The sequence below is a fragment of the Apodemus sylvaticus genome, chromosome 11 (genome assembly GCF_947179515.1).
Source record: "Apodemus sylvaticus chromosome 11, mApoSyl1.1, whole genome shotgun sequence".
NCBI lineage: Eukaryota > Metazoa > Chordata > Mammalia > Rodentia > Muridae > Apodemus > Apodemus sylvaticus.
In genome coordinates, this window is record NC_067482.1 from 73,649,606 (window position 1) to 73,674,365 (window position 24,760).

General features: G+C 45.7%; 1 protein-coding gene across 1 annotated transcript in view; it reads right to left on the reverse strand.

Moving 5' to 3' along the window:
• Window positions 1-11,973: 11,973 nt before the first annotated feature.
• The window catches only part of Evc2 (EvC ciliary complex subunit 2), a 93,534-nt gene continuing 80,747 nt past the window's right edge, over window positions 11,974-24,760 (reverse strand). Inside the window, exons 16-20 of the mRNA XM_052199215.1 lie at window positions 22,069-22,280; window positions 19,787-19,874; window positions 17,940-18,142; window positions 15,534-15,635; window positions 11,974-13,042 (exon numbers count right to left, since the gene is read on the reverse strand). Of these exons, the coding sequence (XP_052055175.1) occupies window positions 12,775-13,042; window positions 15,534-15,635; window positions 17,940-18,142; window positions 19,787-19,874; window positions 22,069-22,280 (873 nt within the window). The 3' untranslated portion in view covers window positions 11,974-12,774. The remainder of the gene's footprint in view (window positions 13,043-15,533; window positions 15,636-17,939; window positions 18,143-19,786; window positions 19,875-22,068; window positions 22,281-24,760) is intronic.

Below are 24,760 nucleotides of genomic sequence, written 5' to 3' on the forward strand. Positions count from 1 at the left end.
TGGGAAGGCAGTACAGGCAGGTGGCTAGCCTGAACAGCCTGCGGCACAGCTGCAGAAAGAGCATTTGCATCCTGAACAGGAAAGCTTTCATGCAAATGAAGGTTTGTATTTGTGCCAATCACAGCAGCCGCTCTGCTAGGTCATGAGGAAAGTGCTCCCCCTCTGGCCTGGGTAGGAATATCTGCAGGGAGAGCATAGTAAGGCTATGGTGCAGAGTAGCCAAGGGGTCTGCCAGTGTTCGAGGTGGCACGTACAAGGGTGTCTTATATATACCAAGGTACTGGTGTAAGGGTCATCTGGCTGATGGCTTAACTAAAAATTTGGCTCAGATCAGCCAGAGCAGTGAGGAAGAATCTAATGTCTGCCAATTAGAGAGCAAAATCACCCTGTTCCCCAACATCTTTACTTATTTACAGGAAAATAAACATGAGAATAAACATTCACAATAAGTACTAAAATAAATCTTACTAGTGCCCTGACCTAGGTCCTAGCTGTGACTTTGACAATGTTCAAAACCCATGTAGACCCCTAGAGGAGCGGGTCTCCTTCTCAACCCCACTGTGCTGCAGAACACAGCTTAAGCATCTACACAAAGCTGGGGCTAGACACACAGTAAGTGCTCAATAAATGTTTATATGGCAAGTTGTCAGTTTGATAATTAAAAATGTTCTCTAGGGTTGGTACTTGTGACAGCCTGTCTCCTCAGATGAAAAATACTGATTGGAATTGTGAGTTTCAGAACTTCCACAGGATGTTCCTTGGGGATGGGATAGAGAGAACCAATGACACTTTAAAAATTCTCTTACTTTTGAGGTCTGTGTGTTCATACCAATTTCCTGTTTTTATCTTTAATGCAACAAAATGTAACCCCACCTCAAAGAGGTGCTGCTATGGACAGCCAGCTTCCAACGCTGCACAGATGGCATCTAACTCTGTAGTGCTTCAGTTTACAAGTGAGACTTTGTCAGCCACATGAGTCTGAAGGACTTGGAACCTGAGCAGATTCTAAGGGCTTTCCTATAGAAGGCAGTTCCCTAGGAGGCTCACCCAGTACTTCTGCAAAGAAGGGACCTGGTCAGACCTTGTGGAGCACTAGCTAGGCAGAAATGGCAGAGTCCGAGAAACCTCAGAGTTCCCCTCAATGTTCAGCAGGGAACTGTAAGAAATCATGATGGAGAAACTACATGAGGGCAAGACATCCTAAAAGAACTCCAGAGAGCCTGGAATCAGTGCTTACACGAGCCTGGGGGACCATACCCCTCCTGCCAGATAAGGACTGCAGAGGACCCATGCAGATCTTAGATTAATGGTGTGTGGGGAAGTGACTGTTCTACTCCACAGAAGAAATCTGTCAAAGTGAACTCAATGGATGAAAGCATTCCTAAGCTCTAAGCCACAGCCTAGAACACATCCCAGCAATACTATAGAGAAACATGACATTACTATTCCTAAACAGACTGCAGTTATTAACAGTCAATCAAAGAATACCAGAATTTTGATGCAAAATGAAGAGGATAAGAAATCTTTAAAATTCCACCCAGAATTGACATTGTTAACATTTGTTGTTTGGTTAGAGTAGTCCCTAGGGGTAGCATGGTTGGCAAGCACATGTGTAACCTTGGGTACACACACACACAAATATACAAACACATACATGCATGCATACACAAACATACATATGTATGTGTAAATTGTGTTAGATGTCGCTAAGCACACTCTCTAGAGATAAAACTCATAGCACTTAATGTCTACATTGAAAAGAACAAAGGTACCAAATCTTCAGCTTTGGGGACTCCGTAAAAAAACTGAAAAACAGAAGATCAAAGTCATAATTCACTGAGGGAAGGAAATAGTGACTACAGGAGCAGAAGTCAATGAAATGGAAAAGGAGAGGCAGAAGAGACAATCACCAAAACAGCTAAAAAACCAACCCATAGATTATTTGAAAAGATCAATACAATGAACAAACCTTTACTCGGTGTCTTAATTTTGGTTTCTGTTGCTGTGATAAAGCACTGTGACCAAAAGGAACTTGTGGAGGAGAGAGATGATTTCAGCTCACACTTCACACCACAGTCCATCATCAAAGGCACTAGGCAGGAACTGAAGTAGAAGCCATGGAGAAACACTGCTTTCTTAGCCCTACCAGGACCACATACCCAAGGATGAAACCATGCCTAGTGAGCTAGGGCCTCCTACGAGCAAGAAAAGTGCACCACGGCCTTGACCACAGGCCAATCTGTTGCGAGCATTTTCTCAAGTGTGTTTCCTTCTCCCCAAATGACTCGAGCTTATGTCAGGTTGGCATAAAAAAACAGTCAGTACAGCAGACTCCTAAGAAACCTGATTACTTAGGAGGAAAGTGGGAGAGAGAAGGGAGGACAGGAGGAACAGAGGGAATAGAGCAGGGAGGGGAGGAAGAACAAGGGGGAAGGAGGGACCCACACTGAGCAATGACATAATTACAGATCCTACATAAATGAAAAGGATGACAAGGAAATATTTTACCCCCAATAAATTAAGCAGCTTATATTAAATGAGCAAATTCCTTGAAGGACATAAACCATCAAAAATTATTCAAGAAGCAACAGATAAATTCTATATGTGTATCAAGGAAATTAAATTTTTAGCTAGAGCCCACTCAATAAAGTCAGTCACTGACCCTAAAATCACTGGGGAATTTAATTGAATATTTAAGGAAAACATAATGCCAATTTTTCTCATCACCTTTCAGAAAAGCAAAGTCACAATATTCCTCTGTTCATGCGTGAACATGCACCCACAGGCCTCAGATCTGAACACTTGCCAGCCAGTTTGTAGTGCTGTTTTGAGAAGCCAGTAATACGCAGGCTCAGAGGCTCTCACTGGATCTCCGCCATGCTGGCACTCGGTCCCAGACTTCCAGGCTCAGAAGTAGTGAAAGAGAGATGCTCATGACCCACTCATTTTGTGATACTTTGTGATAGCAGCCCAAGAGAACTATGATGTTTGCAGGACACACTGACCCATGCGGGTCACCACTGTGATGAGTGAACCATGACACAGGGAGCAGAGGCAAAACATGGTTGAAGGCCAGAGAAGAAGCCTTGGAGAAATTAGCCAGGTAGGACAGGGATGTGTGTGTGTGTGTGTGTGTGTGTGTGTGTGTGTGTTTATATACATGTGTATGTATGCCCACATGTACATATATATATGTATGTATGCATCTATGTATATGTGCATGTATGCCCACATGTGTGTGCATGTGTGTGTATGTATATATATATATATATATATATATATATATATATATATATATATATCACATGTGTACACTTGCACCCAGGTAGTATGAAGCAGATTGCAAGCTAGGCCATGGATAGAGGATGTGCCTTAGTTCTTTGGCTTAGGAGGACTTTGAGAAATCAGACTTAAGAACTTACCACAACCAAATGGATTTAACAGAAATCTATAGAACATTGTATCCTAAAACAAAAGAATATACCTTCTTCTCAACACCTCGAGGTACCTTCTCCAAAACTGATCATATACTCAGTCACAAAACAGACCTCAGCAGATATAAGAAGAGTGAAATAATTATATGCACCCTATCAGATCAACACATACTAAGGCTAGTCTTCAATAGCAACAAAAACAGCAGAAAGTCCACATACATATGGAAACTGAACAACATTCTACTCAACGATAACTTGGTCAAGGAAGAAATAAAGAAAGTAAAGACTTTCTAGATTTTAATGATAATGAAGACAGACATACCCAAATTTATGGGACACAATGAAAACAGTGTTAAGAGGAAAACTCATAGCTCTGAGTGACTCCAAGAAGAAACTGGAAAGAGCATACACTAACAGCTTAACAGCACAGTTGAAGTCTCTAGAACAAAAAGAAGCAAATACACCCAAGAGGAGTAGATGGCAGGAAATAATCAAATGCAGGGCTGAAATCAACCAAGTAGAAAAAGAAAAAAAAGAACTAGACAAAGAATCAGCCAAACCAGGAACTGGTTCTTTGAAAAAACCAACAAGATAGATAAACCCTGAGCTAAACTATCCAGAGGGCCCAGAAACAGTATCCAAATCAGCAAAATCAGAAATGAAAAGGGAGGCATAACAGCAGATACTGAGGAAATCCAAAAAAATCATCAGATCCTACTACAAAAGCATATACTCAGCAAAAGTGGAAAATCTAGACAGATACCAGGTACCAGAGTTAAATCAGGATCAAATAAATGATCTAAACAATCCCATAACCCCTAAAGAAATGAAGCAATCATTAATAGTCTCCCAACCAAAAAAAAGCTCAGAACCAGATGGATTCAATGCAGAGTTCCTTCAGACCTTCAAAGAAGACCTAATACTAATACTCTTCAAACTATTCCACAAAATAGAAACAGATGGAGCACTACCCAATTCATTTTATGAAGCCACATTTACTCTGATACATAAACCACACAAAGACCCAATAAAGAAAGAGAACTTAAGATCAATTTCCCTTATGAGTTGATGCAAAAATACTCAATAAAATTCTTGCCAACTGAATCCAAGAACACATCAAAGCAATCATCCACCATGATCAAGTAGGTTTCATCCCAGAGATGCAGGGATGTTACAATATACAGAAATCCATAAATGTAATTCACTATATAAGCAAACTCAAAGAAAAAAATCTACATGATCATTTCATTAGATGCTGAGAGAGCATTTGACAATATCTAACATCTCTTCATGATGGAAGTCTTGGAAAGATCAGGAATTTAAGGCCCATACCTAAACATAGTAAAAGCAATATACAGCAAGCCAGTAGCCAACATCAAACTAAATGGAGAGAAAATTGTCCCACTAAAATCAGGGACAAGATAAGGCTTCCCTCTTCATATTTACTCAATATAGTACTTGAAGTTCTAGCTAGAGCAATTAGAGAACAAAAGGAGGTCAAAGGGATTCAAATTGGGAAGGAAGAAGTCAAATTATCACTATTTGCAGATGATGTGATAGTATACATGAGTGACCCCAAAAATTCCTGCAGAGAACTCTTAAACCAGAACAACAACTTCAGCAAAGTGGCTGGATATAAAATTAACTCAAACAAATCAGCAGCCTTCCTATACTTAAAGGATAAAGAGGCTGAAAAAATAAATTAGGGAAATCACACCCTTCACAATAGCCACAAATAATATAAAATACCTTGATGTGACTCTAACCAAGCAGGTGAAAGATCTGTATGGCAAGAACTTCAAGTCTCCAAAGAAAGAAATTGAAGATCTCTGAAGATGGAAAGATCTCCCATGTTCATGGATTGGCAGGGCTAATATAGTAAAAATGGCCATCTTGCCTAAAGCAACCTACAAATTCAATGCAATCCCCATCAAAATTCCAACTCGATTCTTCATAGAGTTAGAAAGAGCAATTTCCAAATTTATCTGGAATAAGAAAAATCCAGGATATTGAAAACTATTCTCAACAATAAAAGAACTGGCAGAATCGCCATCCCTGAGCTCAAGCTATATTACAGGGCAATAATGATAAAAAAAAAAAAAAAAAAAAAAAAAAAACTTCATGGTATTGGTACAGTGACAGGCAGGTAGATCAATGGAATAGAACTGAAGACCCAGAAATGAACCCTCACACCTATGGTCACTTGATCTTTGACAAAGGAGCTAAAACCATCCAGTGGAAAAAAGACAGCATTTTCAACAAATGGTGCTGGGTCAACTGACAGTCAACATGTAGAAGGATACAAATTGATCCATTCTTATCTCCCTATACAAAGTTCAAGTCCAAGTGGATCAAGGACCTCCACATAAAACCAGATACACTGAATCTAATAAAAAGAAAGTGGGGAAGAACCTGGAGTGCATGGGCACAGGGGAAATTTTCCTGAATAGAACACCAATAGCTTATGCTCTAAGATCAAGAACTGACCAATGAAACCTCACAAAATTGCAAAGCTTCTGTAAGGCAAAGGACACTGTTAATAGGCCAAAACAGCAGTCAACAGACAGGGAAAAGATCTTTACCAATTCCTACTTCCAATAGAAGGCTAATATCCAATATATATAAAGAACTCAAGAAGTTAGACTCCAGAGAACCAAATAACAGGGTACCGAGCTAACAAAGAATTCTCAACTGAGGAATACTGGATGGCTGAGAAACACCTAAATAAATGTTCAACATCCTTAATCATCAGGGAAATGCAAATCAAAACAACCCTGAGTTTTCACCTCATACCAGTCAGAATGGCCAAGATCAAAAACTCAGGACAACAAATGCCGGAGAGGATGTAGAGAAATAGGAACACCCCTCTTTTGCTGGTGGGATTGCAAGCTTGTAAAAATACTCTGGAAATCAGTTTGGCAGTTCCTCAGAAAACTGGACATAGAACTACCTGAGGACCCAGCTATACCACTCCTGGGCATATACCCAGAAGATGCTCCAGCATGTAATAAGGACACATGCTCGGCTATGTTCATAGCAGCTTTATAATAGAAGCTGGAAAGAACTCAGATGTCACTCACCAGATGAATGGATACAGAAAATGTGTACATTTACACAATGGAGTACTACTCAGATATTAAAAACAATGAATTCATGAAATTCTGAGGCAAATGGATGGAGCTAGAAAATATCCTGAGTGAGGTAACCTTATCACAAAAGAATGCACACTGTACGCACCTCGCTGATAAGTGGATATTAGCCCACAAGTTCGGAATACCTAAGACACAACTCACAGACCACATGAAATTCAAGAAGAAGGAAGACCAAAGTGTGGATACTTTGATCCTTCTTGAAAGGTGGATCAAAATACCCATGGCTCACAGCCAACCAATAGACTAAGCGTAGTGTCCCCAATGGAGCAGCTAGAGAAAGGACCCAAGGAGCTGAAGAGGTTTGCAGCCCTGCAGGTCGTACCAACCAGTACGACCCAGAGTTCCCAGGGACTAAACCACCAACCAAAGAGTACACATGGAGGGACCTATGGCTCCAGCTACATATGTAGCAGAAGATGACCATTTCAGACATCAATGAGAGGAGAGACCATTAGTCCTGTGAAGGCTCAATTCCTCAGAATAGGGGAATGCAAGTCAGAAAATTGGGGGGCAGGGTGAGCAAAAGGAAGGGGGATGGGATATGGGGTTTTTGGAGGGGTGATACAGAAAGGGGATACCATTTGAAATGTAAGTAAAGCAAATATAATAATAATAATATAAAATATAATAATAAATAATAATAAATAATAAATAATAAAATATAAAATATAAAAATAAATAATAATAAAAATATAATAATAATAATAATGAAAAAGAAAAAATTTACCACATTGTCAGTGTCTTAGTTAGGAAATAAGGAAAACAGTTCATTGGGGCTAGCCTAGAGTTTCAGAGGTTCAGTGTATTATCATCTTTGCTGGAAGCACAACAGCATGCAGGCAGACATTTTGCCTGAGAAGGAGCTGAGAGTTCTACATCTTAATCTGCAGGCAGCAGAAGGGGACTGGATGTGTTTGACACTGGGCATAGCTTGAGCATTTAAGACTTCAAAGCTCCCCTCCACATTGACACACTGAGTCTAATAAAGCCACACCTATCTCAACAAGGCCACACCTCCTAATAGTGCCACACTGCCTATGAGCCAAGCATTCAAACACATGAGTATGTAGGGGATACACCTATTCAAAGCACCAGTCAGGAACCCATCATGCTCTCCCCCACAATACAGTTATTCCTCCCCCCCACACACACACATTTAACAGAAGAAGAAACTGAAGCAACCAGTTAGATACTGTATAAAGTCTTATGAGTCCATAAGTAGAATACAGGATGAGCACTGGACTCTATACCTAGAGCTGTGGTCCTTATCACATGACAGGATGAGAGGTTGTCTCCAGGTGATCTCCAACTAGAGAGGAATACTATTTAATCTCCTGAGCAATGATAGAGTCATGATAGAGTCTCAGCTTGGAATTATGGAAATGAGGTTCTAAGGGCTGGAGTTCTGTATCCAATGTCACTGAAGCATGCTGGGGACAAATTTACAGGCAAGTCCTTGTTTTCCAGAAATCCACCATGTAAATAGCACCCAGAGCTCCTACAGAAATCAGAGGAAGCAATGGTCACCTTGCTGATGCAGGTGAACTCCTAGGCCAACAAGAGTCTCCCCTCTACCATTTCCCTGCCCAGTACTAATTCATTCACACAGGCAGTAGCAGCCAGTACACAGGGCTTCCAGTCTCCATGACACACTCAACTTTCAGAGGGAGAGCGAGCTCAGATATTGTCGCCAAAAATGACCTCTTCATCCACAGATGGCACAATTCTGCAGCCAGAGTGGCCAGCTCTAGGGGGTCTGCGGTTCCTCCTGGGTTGGAAGGATTCTGGACATCCACTATGCACAACGGTACACAGCTGACAGAGACATTCTCAATGAAAACAATGGAGAAGGCCAGGTTCTGGGAAGGAGGGAGGGGCAGGTAAGACACAGACTAGAGCATGTCCTGGAAGCCCACGCTGGGCCGGTCAGTGTGCCTGGAGCTGGGTGTGTGGAGGTCTGAGACTGCAAGGCATTCTGGGGAAACTCATACCTGAACCCTGGACTAGCAGTACAGTGATTGCAGAGGCTGTCTGGCTGTTCCGGTGGGCTGAAGGCAGTGCTAGAGTTGGCTCTCTCCAGATGAGTTCCCTGTGCTCAGCCAAAGGAGAGTCTGGGCAGCAGGGCCAGGATGAGGGACACAGACATCTGGGATGACTGCTAGTCACAGGAAACCAGGCATGCACACCTGTTCTCAGAACCTATGTTCCTCCAACGTCACGACTCAAGTGGCAGCTTTGAAGGAGGGAGACATTCTGAAATGTCTGGGGTTTGAATGAAAAATGACTAAGAGGCTCTTGGGTTGCACAGGTCTGCCTGGCCATGAGGAAATCAAGACTGTGGCCAGAAAGAAAGGTGAAGTTGTTAGCGAGAAAGAGGCAGCCCTGGTCTTGCAACTTGTTCCTACCAGGAAGTCGTCAAAAGCCAGATCCACCATGGAAGGGTGGGGTCAGCGCTCCACCTGCAAGGCATCCTGAGACTTGCATTCGTTTGATCTAGGGCTAAGTCCATTTCATTAGCCACCCTTATCTCCTCCCCCAGGAAGTTCAATTCTAGGGAATTAAATTATTGGAAATATGGTATTAACTGACCTTCAAAACAGCACAGGCAAACTTAAAGCAAGAGCCAGGGAGCAGAGGATGCCTCCTGGGAAGCTCTTGGTCTTTCCCTAGTTTCCTAAATGGAGGGAGAGAATGATTAACATAATTGGAAAATGAAATTGGAGATGGTGTAGTTTGTGTCTCAAATGTCAGACCCTGTGTTGGTTCAGCTAGGGTGTGGAGGAACCTTTAAGAGGTGGGTGTCCTTCCTCCCTCCCTTCCATGGTTCCCTCCTTCCCTGAACAGACACTGAGTGAAGGCCCTGGAGTGGTCATTTCATCCACTTTCCTTTTTTTACTTGCTACTTGCTGTTTACCAGAGCTTCGTGTGCCATTAAATATTCATCAGCATAATTAAGAAGCTAGAAAGCAGTGATAAAACTAATGCATAATATTATATTATGCCTGTCAAGTATCTATGCAGGCAGCTACTGGCTGCTGTCCCTTGGGCATTGGGGGGGGGGGGGTTGCAGGCACCAAGAAGTGGCATTTTGTCAGCATCTCAGAGGAGCAGTTTCAGCTTCAGTGATTAAGGATGGAGATGCTCACTTAGGGTCCCACAGCCTGTCACTGAGGCATGCGGAGCCCTAGTCCAGGCCTGTGCGGGGACAGTGACCACCTAAGACACCCTCTGCCTCTGGGCTTCTTGATGCTTTGATTTAAAGCACTTACAGGTTTTCAAATGCTGTCCTCAACCTGTGTACTTGGTGACATACTTTCCAGTTACCTCAGGGAACAGAACAGCATTATAAGTATAATTTGGTGTCTACTTCCCTATAGCTAATAAAGTTTTATTTGAAGCCCAGCCATTCAGTTCATTTGAATTGATGGACAAGGACATTAAAGCCCCAGGAGGTGAAATTAAAAGCCTGGGGTCAGATAGGCATCAGAACCAGCAATGAATGAGGAACTTTGATTCTGAACTCTGAGGTGGGGGGGGGGGGCATTAAATAAGGCAACACATATACCATGCTTTCGGAAAACTGATGGAGTTGTTTTTGTCCCCTCTTTTATGTTGATCCATGCTGAAGATGGAACCCAAGGCCTCATAAATGAGAGGTAAGCATTCAACCATGGCACTGTGCTCTAGCCTTGAGAGACTCTTCTGACAGAAGCTGCCCCCTGACCTGGTTGTCTCCATGCCTCATTTAATTTCCCGCCTTCAGTTTCCCCTTTACAGACTGAGCTTCTGTATCTAGGAACTCAGTCAAATGTGTATTTTAAAACAATTTTAGTTGAATTTGTATTGAATGTACAGGGTTATTTTTCTCGTCATTATTTCCTAAACAGCAGCCTAAGAGTGATTTATAGCACACATCACTGCATTGGACATCATCAGTCACACAGACATGATTTTAAGTGTGTTCAAGAACAGGGAGGCTCTGTGCACACTCAGTACCACTTTATGGAAGGGGCTTAGCTTCTTGGCATGAGTGGCCGTACTTGGCCCTTCAGCTGGTGCCCTATGGCTGCATTTTGTTATCTGCTTCTTATTAACAGTATTAGTAGGCCTATATCTGGAAAATGTTGTGCTCTGGGTGTTTATAATCGTGGCGTATCATGCGTCATCCACACACTGGTTTTCTGCTCTAGGAGATGATGTGTGCGTGCACACACACACACACACACACACGCAGAGAGAGAGAGAGAGAGAGAGAGAGAGAGAGAGAGAGAGAGAGAGAGAGAGAGAGAGAGAGAGAGATTCACACAGTCCCTTCCCTCTCTCAAACACCATTTTAAGTAGATATTTGACATATACTTTACTATGTCTAATAAAGTTTTATTTAAAGCTCAGCATTTGAATTCGATTCTCTTCTTGGTAAAATTTTGTTTTCCCCAAGTCAGTCATTGACGTGTACTGTGCTAAAGATTTAAAAACGAAATAGGACCCCTTTATTTTGGAAGTGCAGAATGATTTATTGATAGTGAATTGTAGGAAGCCTGGAACTTGTTTTGAGCAGCTGTGGTGTGGCAGGGGTGGGGGTGAGGTGTGCTTCTGACCCTCATAGAATGAAAGAAGTATTCCCCAGTCCCTCCACCATTGGGCAGATACCACATCAGTGGCTGCAGTCTCCCAGATGCCCTGTGGCCCACAGCACTGCGAGACGTGAAGATACAAGGGAGACACAATTACTCTTGAACCTTGATATCACAAAGGGAGCAGTCATCCTTCCTTTGTCTGTGCTTTACCCACTGGATATCCCGTGAGGAAAATCAGCCCTCTCTGGGATACAAACTGTTCCCTTGGTATCTCTACTGATGGAGTAATATGGTGGGCTGGCTCCTTAGGATAGTACCCTGTGGCCAGGATATCAGTGCTGAGAGACCTAAAGGGAAGCCACGTGTGGCAGGACATAGCTGCAGTTCAGAAGCATCATCAGTGGCCTGTTCTTCCCTTGGTGGTCATGGGATTCCCTTCTTATTAGCTTCCTGTCCCAGAGAGACATGGAAGGCCTGACCACTATCATGAGCACAAGAGTGTCAGGACACACAGGTCTGTGTAAGCTATGAAGGCTGGAGATGGCTTCCCAATATCTGCAGAGGTGGAGCATATCCATTGACTGAGACCCAGAGAATGGACCAAGGCTTGGGCCACAGACCATGAACCCTTGTTCTACTACTTACCAGCTTTAGGGCCCTACTTCTCCCGAATATCCTTACTGCAAAATGAGAAAAATAACACTACCTTTTACTGGCAACTCAAGGGATGACCCATTTGGGCCTCTGTAGGAAAGGCTGGGTATTTCCGTAGGAACCATCATGGGGAACCAAAGCACAGATGAAAGGAACCACAAATGACCCCTACATAAAGCAAAAATGAGGTCCACAATTATATGCCAATTTTTAAAGTTCCCTTTATAGAAAAACAGGGCATGTAACACACATTGTATGAATAGAGAGCTCACCTTCCTCAAATAAACTGGGTGGGCACCTGTCTTAGTCAGGGTTTCTATTCCTGCACAAAAATCATGACCAAGAAACAAATTGGGGAGGAAAGGGTTTATTCAACTTACACCTTCCACATTGCTGTTGATCACCTAAGGAGGTCAGGACTGGAACTCAAGCAGATCAGGAAGCAGGAGCTGATGCAGAGGCCATGGAGGGATGTTTCTTACTGGCTTGCTTCCCCTGGCTTGCTCAGCCTGCTCTTTTATAGAACCCAAGAATACAAGCCCAGAGGTAGTACCACCCACAAGGGGCCCTTCCCCTTTGATCACTAATTGAGAAAATGTCCCACAGTTGCATCTCATGGACACACTTCCCCAATTGAAACTCCTTTCTCTGTGATAACTCCAGCCTGTTTCAAGTTGACACACAAAAGCAGTCAGTACAGCACCTATTCCAGCAACAGGCAGTGGTCTGTGTGAGGAAGTTGGGGTGAGGCAGGTCCCCTCTAGATCTTGATAATATGGACTTAGAAGGAAGTTATGTCTGTGTTCTGTGTCCTGAGCACTGGAGAGCCACTTTATGTAGCACTGTGTCTATGCTGCAAGCATGTGTACACTGCAAGCTGTATGATACAGACAGACAGACAGACAGACCAACCCACGAGGGCCAAAGGAAAGCTGCCCCCTGGTGCTTCCCCCTGGGTCAGTCCAAGCCCAAGGCCCTGCTGGCCTTCTTAGCATTCAGGAAATTCTTTTTCCTCCTGGGAGGAACACGCAAGGAGATCTCAGGCTCCTTTGGGCTTCTAAATACAAAGATCTTTTCTCCCGTGTTTAATATGTCCATAGCGTCTGCCCCAGTGATGGGGATAGGAGCCAGTTCTCCAATGGGCTCTAGGGACAGGTGCGGCCAGCTTCCTTTCCCAGGGAACATCACCCTCTCCTGGATGGGAACATGTATCTTCTTCAATATGCTGCAGAGAGAGAAGAAGGTCAGATTCTGCATTCTGGGCCCACTCTGACCCTCCCCAGTGTTCTGACATTTCCCCAGGAGAACCCAAATAACTGTCATTTTATTGTAGGTGTCATTTTATTTTAGTTTTGTGTGTGTGTGTGTGTGCCTGCACACGTATGCACTTCTGTGTCTGCCATATTTGTGTACTGCCCATGTAGGCTGGAAAATGCAATGGAGCCTCTGGAGCTGGAATTACAGGCTGTTGTGAGATGCTCAACATGCCTTCTGGGAACCAAATTCCAGTCCTGTCAAGAACACTGTCATAGTCACTATTCTCTTGCTGTGAAGAGACACCATGGCCAAGATAATCATTATCAAAGAACGCAGTTACCTGGGGGCTTGCTTACAGTTTCAAAGGTTTAGTCTATCATTATCATGGCAGGAGCTTGGTGCTGAAGCAGTGCCTTAAAGCTACATGGCAATCCTCAGGCAGAGAGAGAGAGAGAGAGAGAGAGAGAGAGAGAGAGAGAGAGAGAGAGACTGGCCTGGCCTTTTAAAACCTTAAAGTCCACCCTTCGGTGACAACATTTCTTCCAACAAGGCTATACCTCTTAGTCCTTCTAATCCTTTCAAATAGTGCCACTTCCTGGTGACTAAGAATTCAAATGAATGAGCCTGTGGGGCCATTCTCATTCAAACCACAAGCACCAAGCACCTTTAACTCCTGAGCCATCTCTCCAGCCCTAAGCACTAGTTACATTTTTTGTCTCCCCTCTGGTCACTGGTTTTGACTTCAGACTGATTTCAGCAAATGAAACCAATAGTCGAGTGTACTTCTGGCCACCTTCACCAGCTCGTAGTTTGAAAAGTTCAGAAGTCTTGTGAGCCCAATCTACGGTGTTAGCTTGTTGCCTAGGAATAGTTATACTACAGAAATAGCAGAAGTCCCTCCGGCTTCACTACAGCTCCCTGATAAACACTTAAAACTCACCCTACAGGCCTCACCCTGGAAGCAAGCTACAGACAACCGTGAGAAGTTGGACAGGATGTGGCCGGCTTAGGAAATCCCCTATGATAGGTCTGGTAGGTCCTGTCCTTGGAGCCCTGGCTGCTACTATTGCTGTTATAACTGTTCCCTGTGAGCCATGTGTAACCTTAAAACCACAGGATGGCCCCCATGGCTCCAAGCAGTGTAGTGGAAAGCCATATCAATAAGGACCACCTGGGAGGCTCACTGGCCTTCCCTGAGCTGTCCACCTCTGTGCTGGAGACTGGGACCAAGGTCTCATGGCTGGTACCCACTCTAGAGCATCAGCACAGCACAGCAGAGGTGCAGGGAGAACACCTTACAACCAAGCATATCCAGTGCTGTTTCTGGTCTGGACTTGAGTTGACTTCTATTGCCTGACATTCTGCTCTTACTTCTTGGGTGCTGTATTCTGATATTTAATCTATTATCGATGATTCCATGCTTTTCATTGCAGATTATCCATGGCATGGGATCTCAGGACCTTCAGCTCTGAGACAAGCCAGCCATGTTACTTTTTTTGTGTGTGTCCAGATTTTACCTTGTGTGTGAATATATGTGGCATGTTCTTCTGGGTGTGTACACATGTGTATATGCATGTAGAGGTCAGAGGTTGACATCTGGTGTTGTCCAGAGTCACCTCTCCACCTTGTAATCTGAGATAGTGTCCCTCATTGCACATGGAGCTTACCAAGGTTAGGGTAGTGAGCCTGTGAGCTCCAGCGGTCCTCCTGACACTGCCTCCCAGTACTGGTACAGGTCCTTGCCACCATGCCAGGCATTTTACCGAAGAGGGGGAATCTGAACTCAGGTTACCCTGTATGCATGGCAGGTACCTTACCAACTGAGCTGCTATTCCAGTCTGAAACTATCACTTTTTAAGCCACTATGTTCCACCTAATGTGACATTTTTCTAATCCCCTCTATTTGGAACCACAGGAGACCCTTGTTCTGCGGTTTGTAGCAATGTGAAATAGCTTGCCTCCCCTTTTCCTCTGAGATCTAAGTATGCATAGATTACAACCAAAAGAGACAGGCACCAGAAGAGGCAAGCCTGTGAACTCACAGACTTACAGGAGGGTGACGGGCCCAAGCCTGTGAGTTCACCCCCTCTCCCCAACAGTCTTGAGTCTCTGCTCCAGACCTCTCTACACTTTGGTTTTATCATCTCCACTTTCTGGAAGGCTCAGGGTAACAAGAAGTTAAAGGGCTTTGGGAATAGTAAAGTCTGAAGAACTCTAAGGAATTATTCTTTTTCTAATTATATCTCATTAAAACCTGCTATTAGCTAAAATAAATACAGTAATTAAACTGCTAATAAATGTTAGGAGAATACTCTCCTACTGAGAGATATAGGCTTCTCTTCAGCTTTTAAACCAAGACCAAGAACAGAGGCATGCTGTCTTCTGGGAAAGAACTCCCGCCTTCTATCCCCTCCCTGGCAACTTGGCCATCCCACAGTAGACCTTCCCCAGCTCCTCACCTCTCTTTCTTCCGGCGGGCCCAGAGCAGCCTCTCCAGGCCTTGACTCACCAGATCTGCTCTAAACCTGCTGTCCAAAGATTTCCACCAGCCCTGGTGTTTCCTGATGCAGAAGGAAGGAGTTACAGTTTTAAAAAAGAATCAAATCTGATTCTCAAAAAACCCCATCTGGCGCCATCCCTGAGGTGGCTGCTGGACGCCACCTAGAACCCTGAGAGATTTGCTGAGTGTCAGTCTCAGGCCTGGTCCACAGGAGATCCCTGCCTGGAGGGTAGTGGTGACAGACAGCATCTATCAGGTGGAGGCAACCTGTGCTAAGAGAGTCCTGTGGTGGTGTCCTAAGGGCATATGCTGACTGCTGTGTCTCCTAGTTTCACACACAATGCAGGTGGAATTTCTCTTCTGTTCCACAGAGTCCTAGTGCCATGGACATGGGGGCACAGTCAGAGTATGGAGGTGCGCTGTGGGTATAGGAATGCAAACATGAAGGCTTGGAGGTGGCCTGAGAGAGTATTGGAAACCACCTGGAACTCCGGGCTGAGGAGAGGGAGAGAGGAAGAACTATGTGGGCCATGGCTTCAATCTAGTACAGGCTAGCACAGACTGAGAGAGGGCTGTCACTGTGCTCCAAGCTACTCAGCTAGTCATGGGGACAGTTAGTTAGGAGTCCATTACCTCCTAGGCAGGAAAGGGCATTCTGATGGCTGCCCTTCCTGCAATGGACACCAGATCTTTTCTGGATCCCACACTTCCCTCTGGACACCTTCTCTCTCCTAACTGCCAGCTTCTATTACTTAAAACCCAAGACTCTGAACTCATGTGATGACGAAGCCCCAGGGTCTCAAGAGTGACAGTTCCACCCTCAGAGCCAGACCAGGAGTCAGGGCAAAGAGGGAGGGTGTCTATCTCATGACAGACATCCCAGTCTCCCAAGGCCCAGCCCATTCTCTCAATCCTTTCACAGCCTTGGAGATTAGCTGGCCTCAGACTAGAGTAGGTAGAGACTCGAGCTTCAGGATCAAGAGCCACCACCACAGCCACACTCTGTCTCTAACACCTACACCTGGCCTTCTGACATGTTCACACCCAGCCTTCAGTTCATGTCCATACCCTGGCTTCAGAACACAGAGTCATCCTCTGATCACATCCAGGCACCAAGCTATATCCATCTCTGGCTCCTTATGATACTCACATCCACCCCTCCGGTCTCACCCAAATCTGACTCAGATGACTGTGCTAGAGCCATAGGCACCGAGACAGCTCTTCCAGCCACAGAGACTCCTGCCCTGACCCTACCTTTGGCCTCACTGGCTCCTCTCACCATAGCCTACTCTGTCTTCTGAAAACCTAAGCCTTTTGGATTGATATTTATGATTGATTAAAAAGAGACTGCTCCTTTAATCAGGAAAAGTAATGTTCCTCAGGACACTGGCTCGGGCATACTCGGGACATGTTGGTAGCTTCCTAGCTGCCAGCTGTACACCTCAGCTGCCTAAGGACACTGGTTGAGATTGGGATCTGGGTCCCATAGACTATTCTGCAGTATCACTGCAGAGAACTCCCCAACCTGCCTCTGCACCATGCTTTCTGCTTTTCCTTATTTAAAAGACCATCCATACACATTGTGTGTGTGTGTGTGTGTGTGTGTGTGTGTGTGCATGCTATGGTCTGAGGACAACTTTGAGGAGTTGCTTCTCTCCTTTCATTCCAGGGATGGAACACGGGGTTTTCAGACTTTCTGAAAAGCATCTCCCAGCCTTGTCTTTCCAGGAGCTTTTCCTAACTCAATTCAGACCTGGACCATAACTCTAAAGAAAGGCCCTTTAGGGTAGGTCTGTGACGAGAGGGAAACAAACCCCAGTTGCACCCACTATGGGACACTGTGGGTGAAGTCATCAAAGCTAACGTTTGGGAAAATTTCAGCGAGAGGCATGTTTAAATTCATAAAAACAGTAGGAAATGCAGTCTAGCTAATGACACAAGAACCTGGCAAGCATAAGGAAACTTACTCTGCTACAAGGCCTGAAGGGTAGACAGTGTGTGTGCACATAGCACGCTCACTGAAGCCCTGCACAAGCCTGCCCGCCCTGACCTAAGATGGCTCCACTCACAGTCACTCTGTGAAGGTGGGACAGCAACAGACATTCAGCAGAAATGGTACTTTGAAATTTGAACTCCAGCCGTCTCCAGGCACCTTTTGGGTGCAGGCTTTAGGTGGAGCAGGTTTACTTCCCATCAACTCTAGGAGACATTCTGCAGTGAGCCCTGCTGCTGGGCCCATACATTGGACACACGAAGCATGCTAACCGCACTGCCCACTGACGATTCCTTCAGTTTACAATCCATTTATCAGAACACAATGACCACCCTCACCCTCGCCCTCGCCCCACTCCCACTGGAAGCTCACCTCCTCCTGCCCTGCTCTGCCTGCGCCGCCTGCTCACCGCTCTCATTCTCTGCTGTGTGGTCAGAGTGCTTCTCACTGACTGCGTCCAGCAGGGCCAGTAGCTGAGGCTGCGAAGCTGCTGGGAGCACCACACTCAGGAGTCGCAGTAGTGTGTTCCCGGGTACCATTGTCATCCTCGAGAGGTATGACACCAGCCTCAGTCCCTAAGGGAACACAAGAACAGAAGAACACAAGCCCTGGCTCCCTCCCAACATGCTGTGCAGCAATATCTAATTCAAGACATTCTCAAGGCTTTCATTGTCCTGGGGTGATAAATATTTCAGTGGCTCAGCCTAGAAACATTCTGAACTCACAAGGCTGTCAAAAAAATGTCTTCGGTCAGCAGCCTTGGCACCTACCATGTCTCTAACAGCTTGCCCACCTCTTCCAAGATAGCTCACGTGAGCAGAGCCAGAGTCTCAGCACAGGAGCCCCAGCCTGCATCACTGCAGTTGGGCATATTTCTCCATCCCCTGCTACGCATCTGGGAGGCCCTTGGGATAATGCAAGCTTTGGGAAAAGCTGAGTGTCTCTACACCAGTGGATGACTAGTGTCACCACTCCACTGACACATGAAAGGTCACCTGGCAACAAAAAAAGAGGAAGGGCTGCTAAACTCAAGGATGCTATGATGGGAGGGAACGGTCTGTGTCCCGTGGAGGCTGCGCGGAGCTACAGTACAGTGCTGTGCCCGATCATGAGAGAAAGATGGAGAAAGGACCGTGGTGCTGGGCTTGGGGCTGTCGAGTGTGGCAGCGACTGTGAAGTGACATATAGGGAGGTCACCGCTGGGTTGGGCAGTTCTGCATCTTTGTTGTGGTTACTGCAATCTTCTAAGATAACAGGACAGAAAACTGCATGCCAGACTTGATGTGGTCCCAGGCAAAGCCAAGGAGACAAGGAACTTGTTGTGATGTTCTATACCCTAACAGGTCAAAATGATTCCGAAATAACAAGCTTAAAACTGGGCCAGCTCCATACTCCCCAAAGCCTGTGCTGTGCACCCAGCATCACTGAACCAAATGCTAAATCCTTGGGCCATGTCTTTATTTTTCTTTGTGCCTCAAATCCTTATCTGTACTGTGAGACAACCAGTGCTGTTTCAACATATTTGGCAAGGACACAGTAGCTGGTATTTGCCCAGTGTCGTAGCACGTGACTATAACACTCCAGAGGTAAGACAGGGATTGCCATGAGTTTAAATCCAATTTGAGTGATACCCTCCCCCACCCCACCCCCCAACAAACAAATAGTGAAGAAGGCTTCTCCAAATGCCACCACAGCCCCTGACACCGAATAAAAGCCTCTCCTCTCAGTTGCAGGGTGGCCATTCAGAGCTCCTCCCTGTCTTCCCTGGGATTTTACAGGGTGATGCCTGAAGGGGAGGGAGAGCATTTGCTATCCAGCAGAGGCAGGCAGGGGTATGGAGAGTCTGACTGATCTACGTGTGCAGAGAGTTCATGAGTGAGCAGAGTGAAGACAGAAGGAGATGACTCTATCTGCTCGCTCTGCTGTGGCAAAGGACTGTTGTTATAAGAGTCGTTGTTGCACCATAACGAGAAAGATGGCTGTATACATCAGCCAGATGCAGCCATCTCAGGCCTCACTGTAAACAGGGCATGGTGGCAGTAAGGGGACTTTGTCTTGTCCTGGAGACAAAGAGGCTCAACAGCACAGCGGCCATCATTATCTTGTCTGCTGGACCTGAGCTGATAATGAAGCCGAGGCTGAACCGCAGCCATCTGACATCACGAAGAGGCTGGTTCTGAGGCAGGGGAAATGTCCACAGATGTGGACGGGCCTCTCACCTGGCTGCAGAGGCTGGCCATGGTGTCAGCCTCCATGCTTTCCAGAGAATCTTCCAGCACCGCACCATTCTGCCACTCCTCCCTCGCCCTGGAGTGAAGAGAAAATCCAAAGGTCCAGTGAGAGCTAACGGGAGGACGGAGACTCACAGGTGCGGAGGGAAAGAAGGAAGAGCTGGCAGGAAGCTCCCTGCCCTCCTCTCCTGGACCGCTTCCCACAGAGTGCAGGAGGCTGACAGAGCAGCAGCGCTCCAGTGAGCTGAACGAGGATGGCTCTGTGGCTCTTACGTGTTCCGTGGCCCTGCTCTGAAAACTCAGTCTGGTTACTCCAGTTTAGAACCAGAGACGCCGGCGCCTGGGGGCCACACCTGATTCTGCACTGGGCTAAAGCAGAGCCAAAGTCACCATAGACAGACAGCCCTGCTCTGGTGGCAAGGCCAGCTGGCACCCTGTTACAAGAGGTTTGCTATACCCCCATGTGAGCTCTGTGCCAAAGGTGAGGCCGTGGATCTGCCCCACAGTCCTGCTGGCTATTACAACCCAACACTTTGTACAGGTACAGCTCAAACCCAACCCTGTCTCCTGCAGATTCTTTGAGGGAGCAGGGGAATACAATGATGATGATGATGATGATGATGATGATGATGATCTATTAAAAAGCCCCAGCCTAGATCAAATCAACATCTCTGCACTCACCCCCCTCTGACAGACATTCAGCCCCTCCATTGGTTAATTCCATTCAATGAAATGGCACTTTAATGCCATGTTTACCCAGGAAACAAACTCAAAATCACTGTAATCTGCTCACCCAGAAACCAAATGGAGTGTTTCCTCCAGTTAATTTGTGTATTTCTAAAAACCCAGCCAATGTGCGCTGTATACAGTTTGTATCTGCTACTTTACACACAGACACCATAGTAGTCACAGTTGGGGGTTAGAGAGCTGCAAGGCATGGCGTTTCTCTAGAAGTACTGAATGCCACAGGTTAAAAACTCATTGTCTGCTGTTGATTGTAAAAAAGCACAGAACGAGCAAGGTTTGGATCTGTCTAACCTGTAGCTCTACAGAGGCAGGGTCTAAAATTCTGCAGCTCAGTGAAATTGAACAGAGCCCTTCCTATGCCGGAGCTACAACCTCCGGGCTCTGGTGCCGTGCCACGATGGTGTAAGATGCTACTGGGCAGGGAAGCTGTGAGGGAACATGTGAGGCCTCTCTCTAATCTCCTTACAACTTCTTGAAAGTTTATGATTTCTTGAGAAGCTTAGAAGGAGTCAGGTGTGGTGGTGCCAGCTTTTAACCCCAGCGCTTGGGAGGCAGAGGAAGCAGACCCAGCTGGTTTATGGAGTGAGTCAAGGGCAGCCGGACTATGCATTGAAACCGTGCCCTGGGGGTGAGGGGGGATTTACAAGGGCCTGTCTAAAAGATAGCTGAGCAGGAAAAAGCACTTGCCACCAAGCCCGAGGATCCAAGTTCAGTCCCCAGGGATCACACGGTAGAAGCAGAGAACCAACTCCTCAGTGTCCCCTTGTCACGGGAAATACTAAAAAAAGATCCCGCCAACTCTCCTATCCCACCATGCCACAATCATGTCCCAGCAGGGTCCCTCTTGGCGCCAATCTTGCTGCCCAGCTGTTATCTCCCAGTCAGCTTCCACCGCACCCTAGCTGTGTTTTCTCTCCCCTAAACCCCTTTAATCACTGGACCTACATTCCAGTAACCAAGTAAATCACAACTCTCAAAGCTTAATTAGCCAGTCAGATTTATGTACAAGTAATATTACAACTCACAAGATGTCAATGCAATAATTTTAGAGCCAATTGATAATGACAAAAGCTTTATCCCAATATTTGTAACCTTACAAAAACTTAGCTTTTGGTGACTAGTAAATGCCACACAGGTCCATGTCTGAAGCCATTTCTCCTTTCTTCTCCTCCTGCAACTTTAGTCCCCCCAACTCCTAGCTCTGCCTTCCTTTTCCTGTTCAATCGCAGGCCTTCCACTGTGCTAATATGATAGGAAAAGGAAAATCCTACAACAACCCCTGACCTCCCATGCACAGACATACACATATACACACACTTGATTTTAAATAAATGTTTTTTAAAAGTTAAAAAAATACTGTTAGTAAACCTCAATGATATTTAAAAAAAAAAGTTATAGAAGACATTAAGAAGGAAGAAAGCTTCAACAATAGCAGCCTGTACAGAACACGGGAATGGTACCTAAGGCAGGAAGGGGAGAGGCCAGAAGACCCCACCCCCACTCACTGTGCACCGCCCACCTACCTCTGCTGATGCTGTTCCAGTAGCTTCTGGCCCTTGTTCAGGGCCTGCCGCAGGACCGCGGAGACCTGCCTTTCAGGATCCACCTGTTCAGGCTCACCCAGCGCAGGTCCCTCAGCTGCCCACTGCTGCCTGCTCTCCAGGGCCCGCTGCTGCTCAGCCTCTTCCTGCTGCCCCAGCCGGTCCTCCAGCTTCCTCTCCAGCTCCTGCAGCTCCTGCAGATGAAGGAACAGGGTGAGTCCCACTGATGCCAGCTAGGGAGGAGTTACTGGGGTGACTGAAGCTTTATTACACTCAGCAGCTATGCCTCCAGAGGGGGCAGGGTGCCCCTCTGCGGTTAAGCATCCCTGGAGGGGAAGTTAGGCTCAGGCCAGATCTAAATAAATAAATAAATAAATAAATAAATAAATAAATAAATTAATTAATTAATTAAGGAAGGAAGAAGCACCAGGGCACTTTGTTAATTGACACCCACATGAACTCAGGAAGAGGAAGCATTCCCAAAAGATTACCCAAAGCATACTATCATTTGCATTGTGCCTTTTGATCTCCCCACAGACTTATGGAAAATGTCCTAAGGGGAGATCTGATACATTATATTTTGAGACATCTCATGCTATGGCTATACTTCCCACCTCATAAACTTTCAGAACAAAAAAAGTGTTTTAAAGCCACGACTCAGAACCCTCTGGGCTGTTCATTTCCACTTTGGGAAAGCCTACTTCATCCCTCTTATGAGTTCTGTGCTTTGGTTTGCTAAATACATTTCAGTTCAAACTTCTGAGGCTCCCAGTTGAATTCTTTGAAAGACCCTGAGACCGGCATAACAGTGCTTTTACAAAAGGCTGCCCCAGAGCCTCTCACCTGGGAACAGAAATATCTTTGGGTGTCTCAGTTTCAGGCACTGCACACAGTGCCTTGGACTTAGTGGCAGCTCAGTGAATGTTGGCTGATAGTAACGCCATCTTTGCTTCTGATCCCAAGGTGCCTAAGAACAGTGTTGCTGGGTGGCAGAGTTGGAAGTGTGAAAACTCAGGCAGGATCAACCCACAGAGAGGCTGGCGCACACAGGCAGCGAAGGGCAGGAGGACACCTCTCTGGGCTTGAGACGGAGGCTTAGCAGGTGACACTGAGCTGCCCTGGACCATTAGCCTGGGGTTACTCCTTCTTTCTGAGCAAGCCTGTCCTGTTTAAATCTGCCCATCTTTGCCACACGGTCCTCACAGTCCAATTTCACGAAAGGAATCTAAATTGTTCACTGAATGAGATGCACACCATGGACTCTCCTTCAGAATCATTTTCTCCCAAGCTTTTCATTTCATGCTTTTTTAAATTCTCCAAACGTTTAACGGCTAAGAAGCTCATTACCGACAGGAACGTATCTGGCACAAAACGATTGTACTGCAGAATAAGAATCTCATACAAAGGGAAGCAGGCTGCCTTCTCTCCTCAAAGGTACAACCTGCCCACCACCTCACTACCAACTAAAGAATGTGTAGTCTGATTTTCTGCAGCCCACCCCACCGCCTCCTTGCAGGCAACTGTGATGGGAAGCTCTGACATTATTCAGATGCTCTGAGATGAAATGGGAAAGGTGGGTGTTGTGTTTCCTAGGTAGTCTAAGGCCATGTGGGGTGTCTGATGTGAGCAATACCAGCCTGGACGTTCATCTCAGATACTCAGATGCCTTGGTGCTCTCTAAATGACCTTGGGCCTTTCCAGCTTTTGAGGAGGGATAGGTCTTGGATTTTTTTTTTTTTTAATTTTGAGACAGAGTCTCTCATTATGTAGCCAACATTAGTCCTGAAACTCCTTATATAGACTGGCCTGGCCTTGAACTCACAGAGATCTGCCTGCTGCTGCCTTCCAAGCACTAGAATTAAAGGTATACACCACAATGCCTGCTTCCCTTTCTGTCTCTAAGTCTCCTTTCCTCCAACTGAAATCTGGGACACTGGTCTACCTCCATGCAAGTCACCTCCAAATGAACACTTGCTATATGCTCTGATGGACGCTCTGTGAGGCTTCCTCCTGTCTCATTTTCTGAGGAGTTCCATCTTGAATGGATGTTAAAGTCCACCAAGAACTCTCTGTGTGTGTTGAAATGATCACATGAGCAGTCTCCTCCCCATTAAGTAAATGAGTTTTGTAAGCCGATGTCCACACGTTAAACTCCTGGAAATTCCTTATAGTCCTGATTTTTAAAACAAAATAACCTCACTCAGCCTGGGCAAGAGGATTATATTATTCTAAAAGATGGATGAGTTACGTTAGTTATAATTTTGCACATTAAGGTTACAACTGTGTTCACAGCTGCAGCTGTTCTGCCTGGTAGGTGCCACCTGGGTCTCCTGTTGGTGTCCAGGGTATCTGAGAACCATACAGGGTAAATGGGGGTCTTTGTTCCAGCATCTGGGAAGATGTGAAGAGGAGAAGGGCGATGTTATGAGTGAGAATGGCTCTCATAGGCTCATGTGTCCAGGCTCATGTGTCTGAGTACTTGCTCCCTCGCTGGTGGAACTATTGGGAAAGGATTAGGGGGCGTGGTCTTGTTGGAGGAGGGGCAGGCTTTGGGGTTTCTAAAGACTCACACTAGTTCCAGTCTGCCTCAGTTTCCTGCTTGTGAATCAAGATGTTGCTGGTGCCATGCCTTTGCTCTGCCATCATGCACGCTAACCCTCTGAAAGAGCTCAGT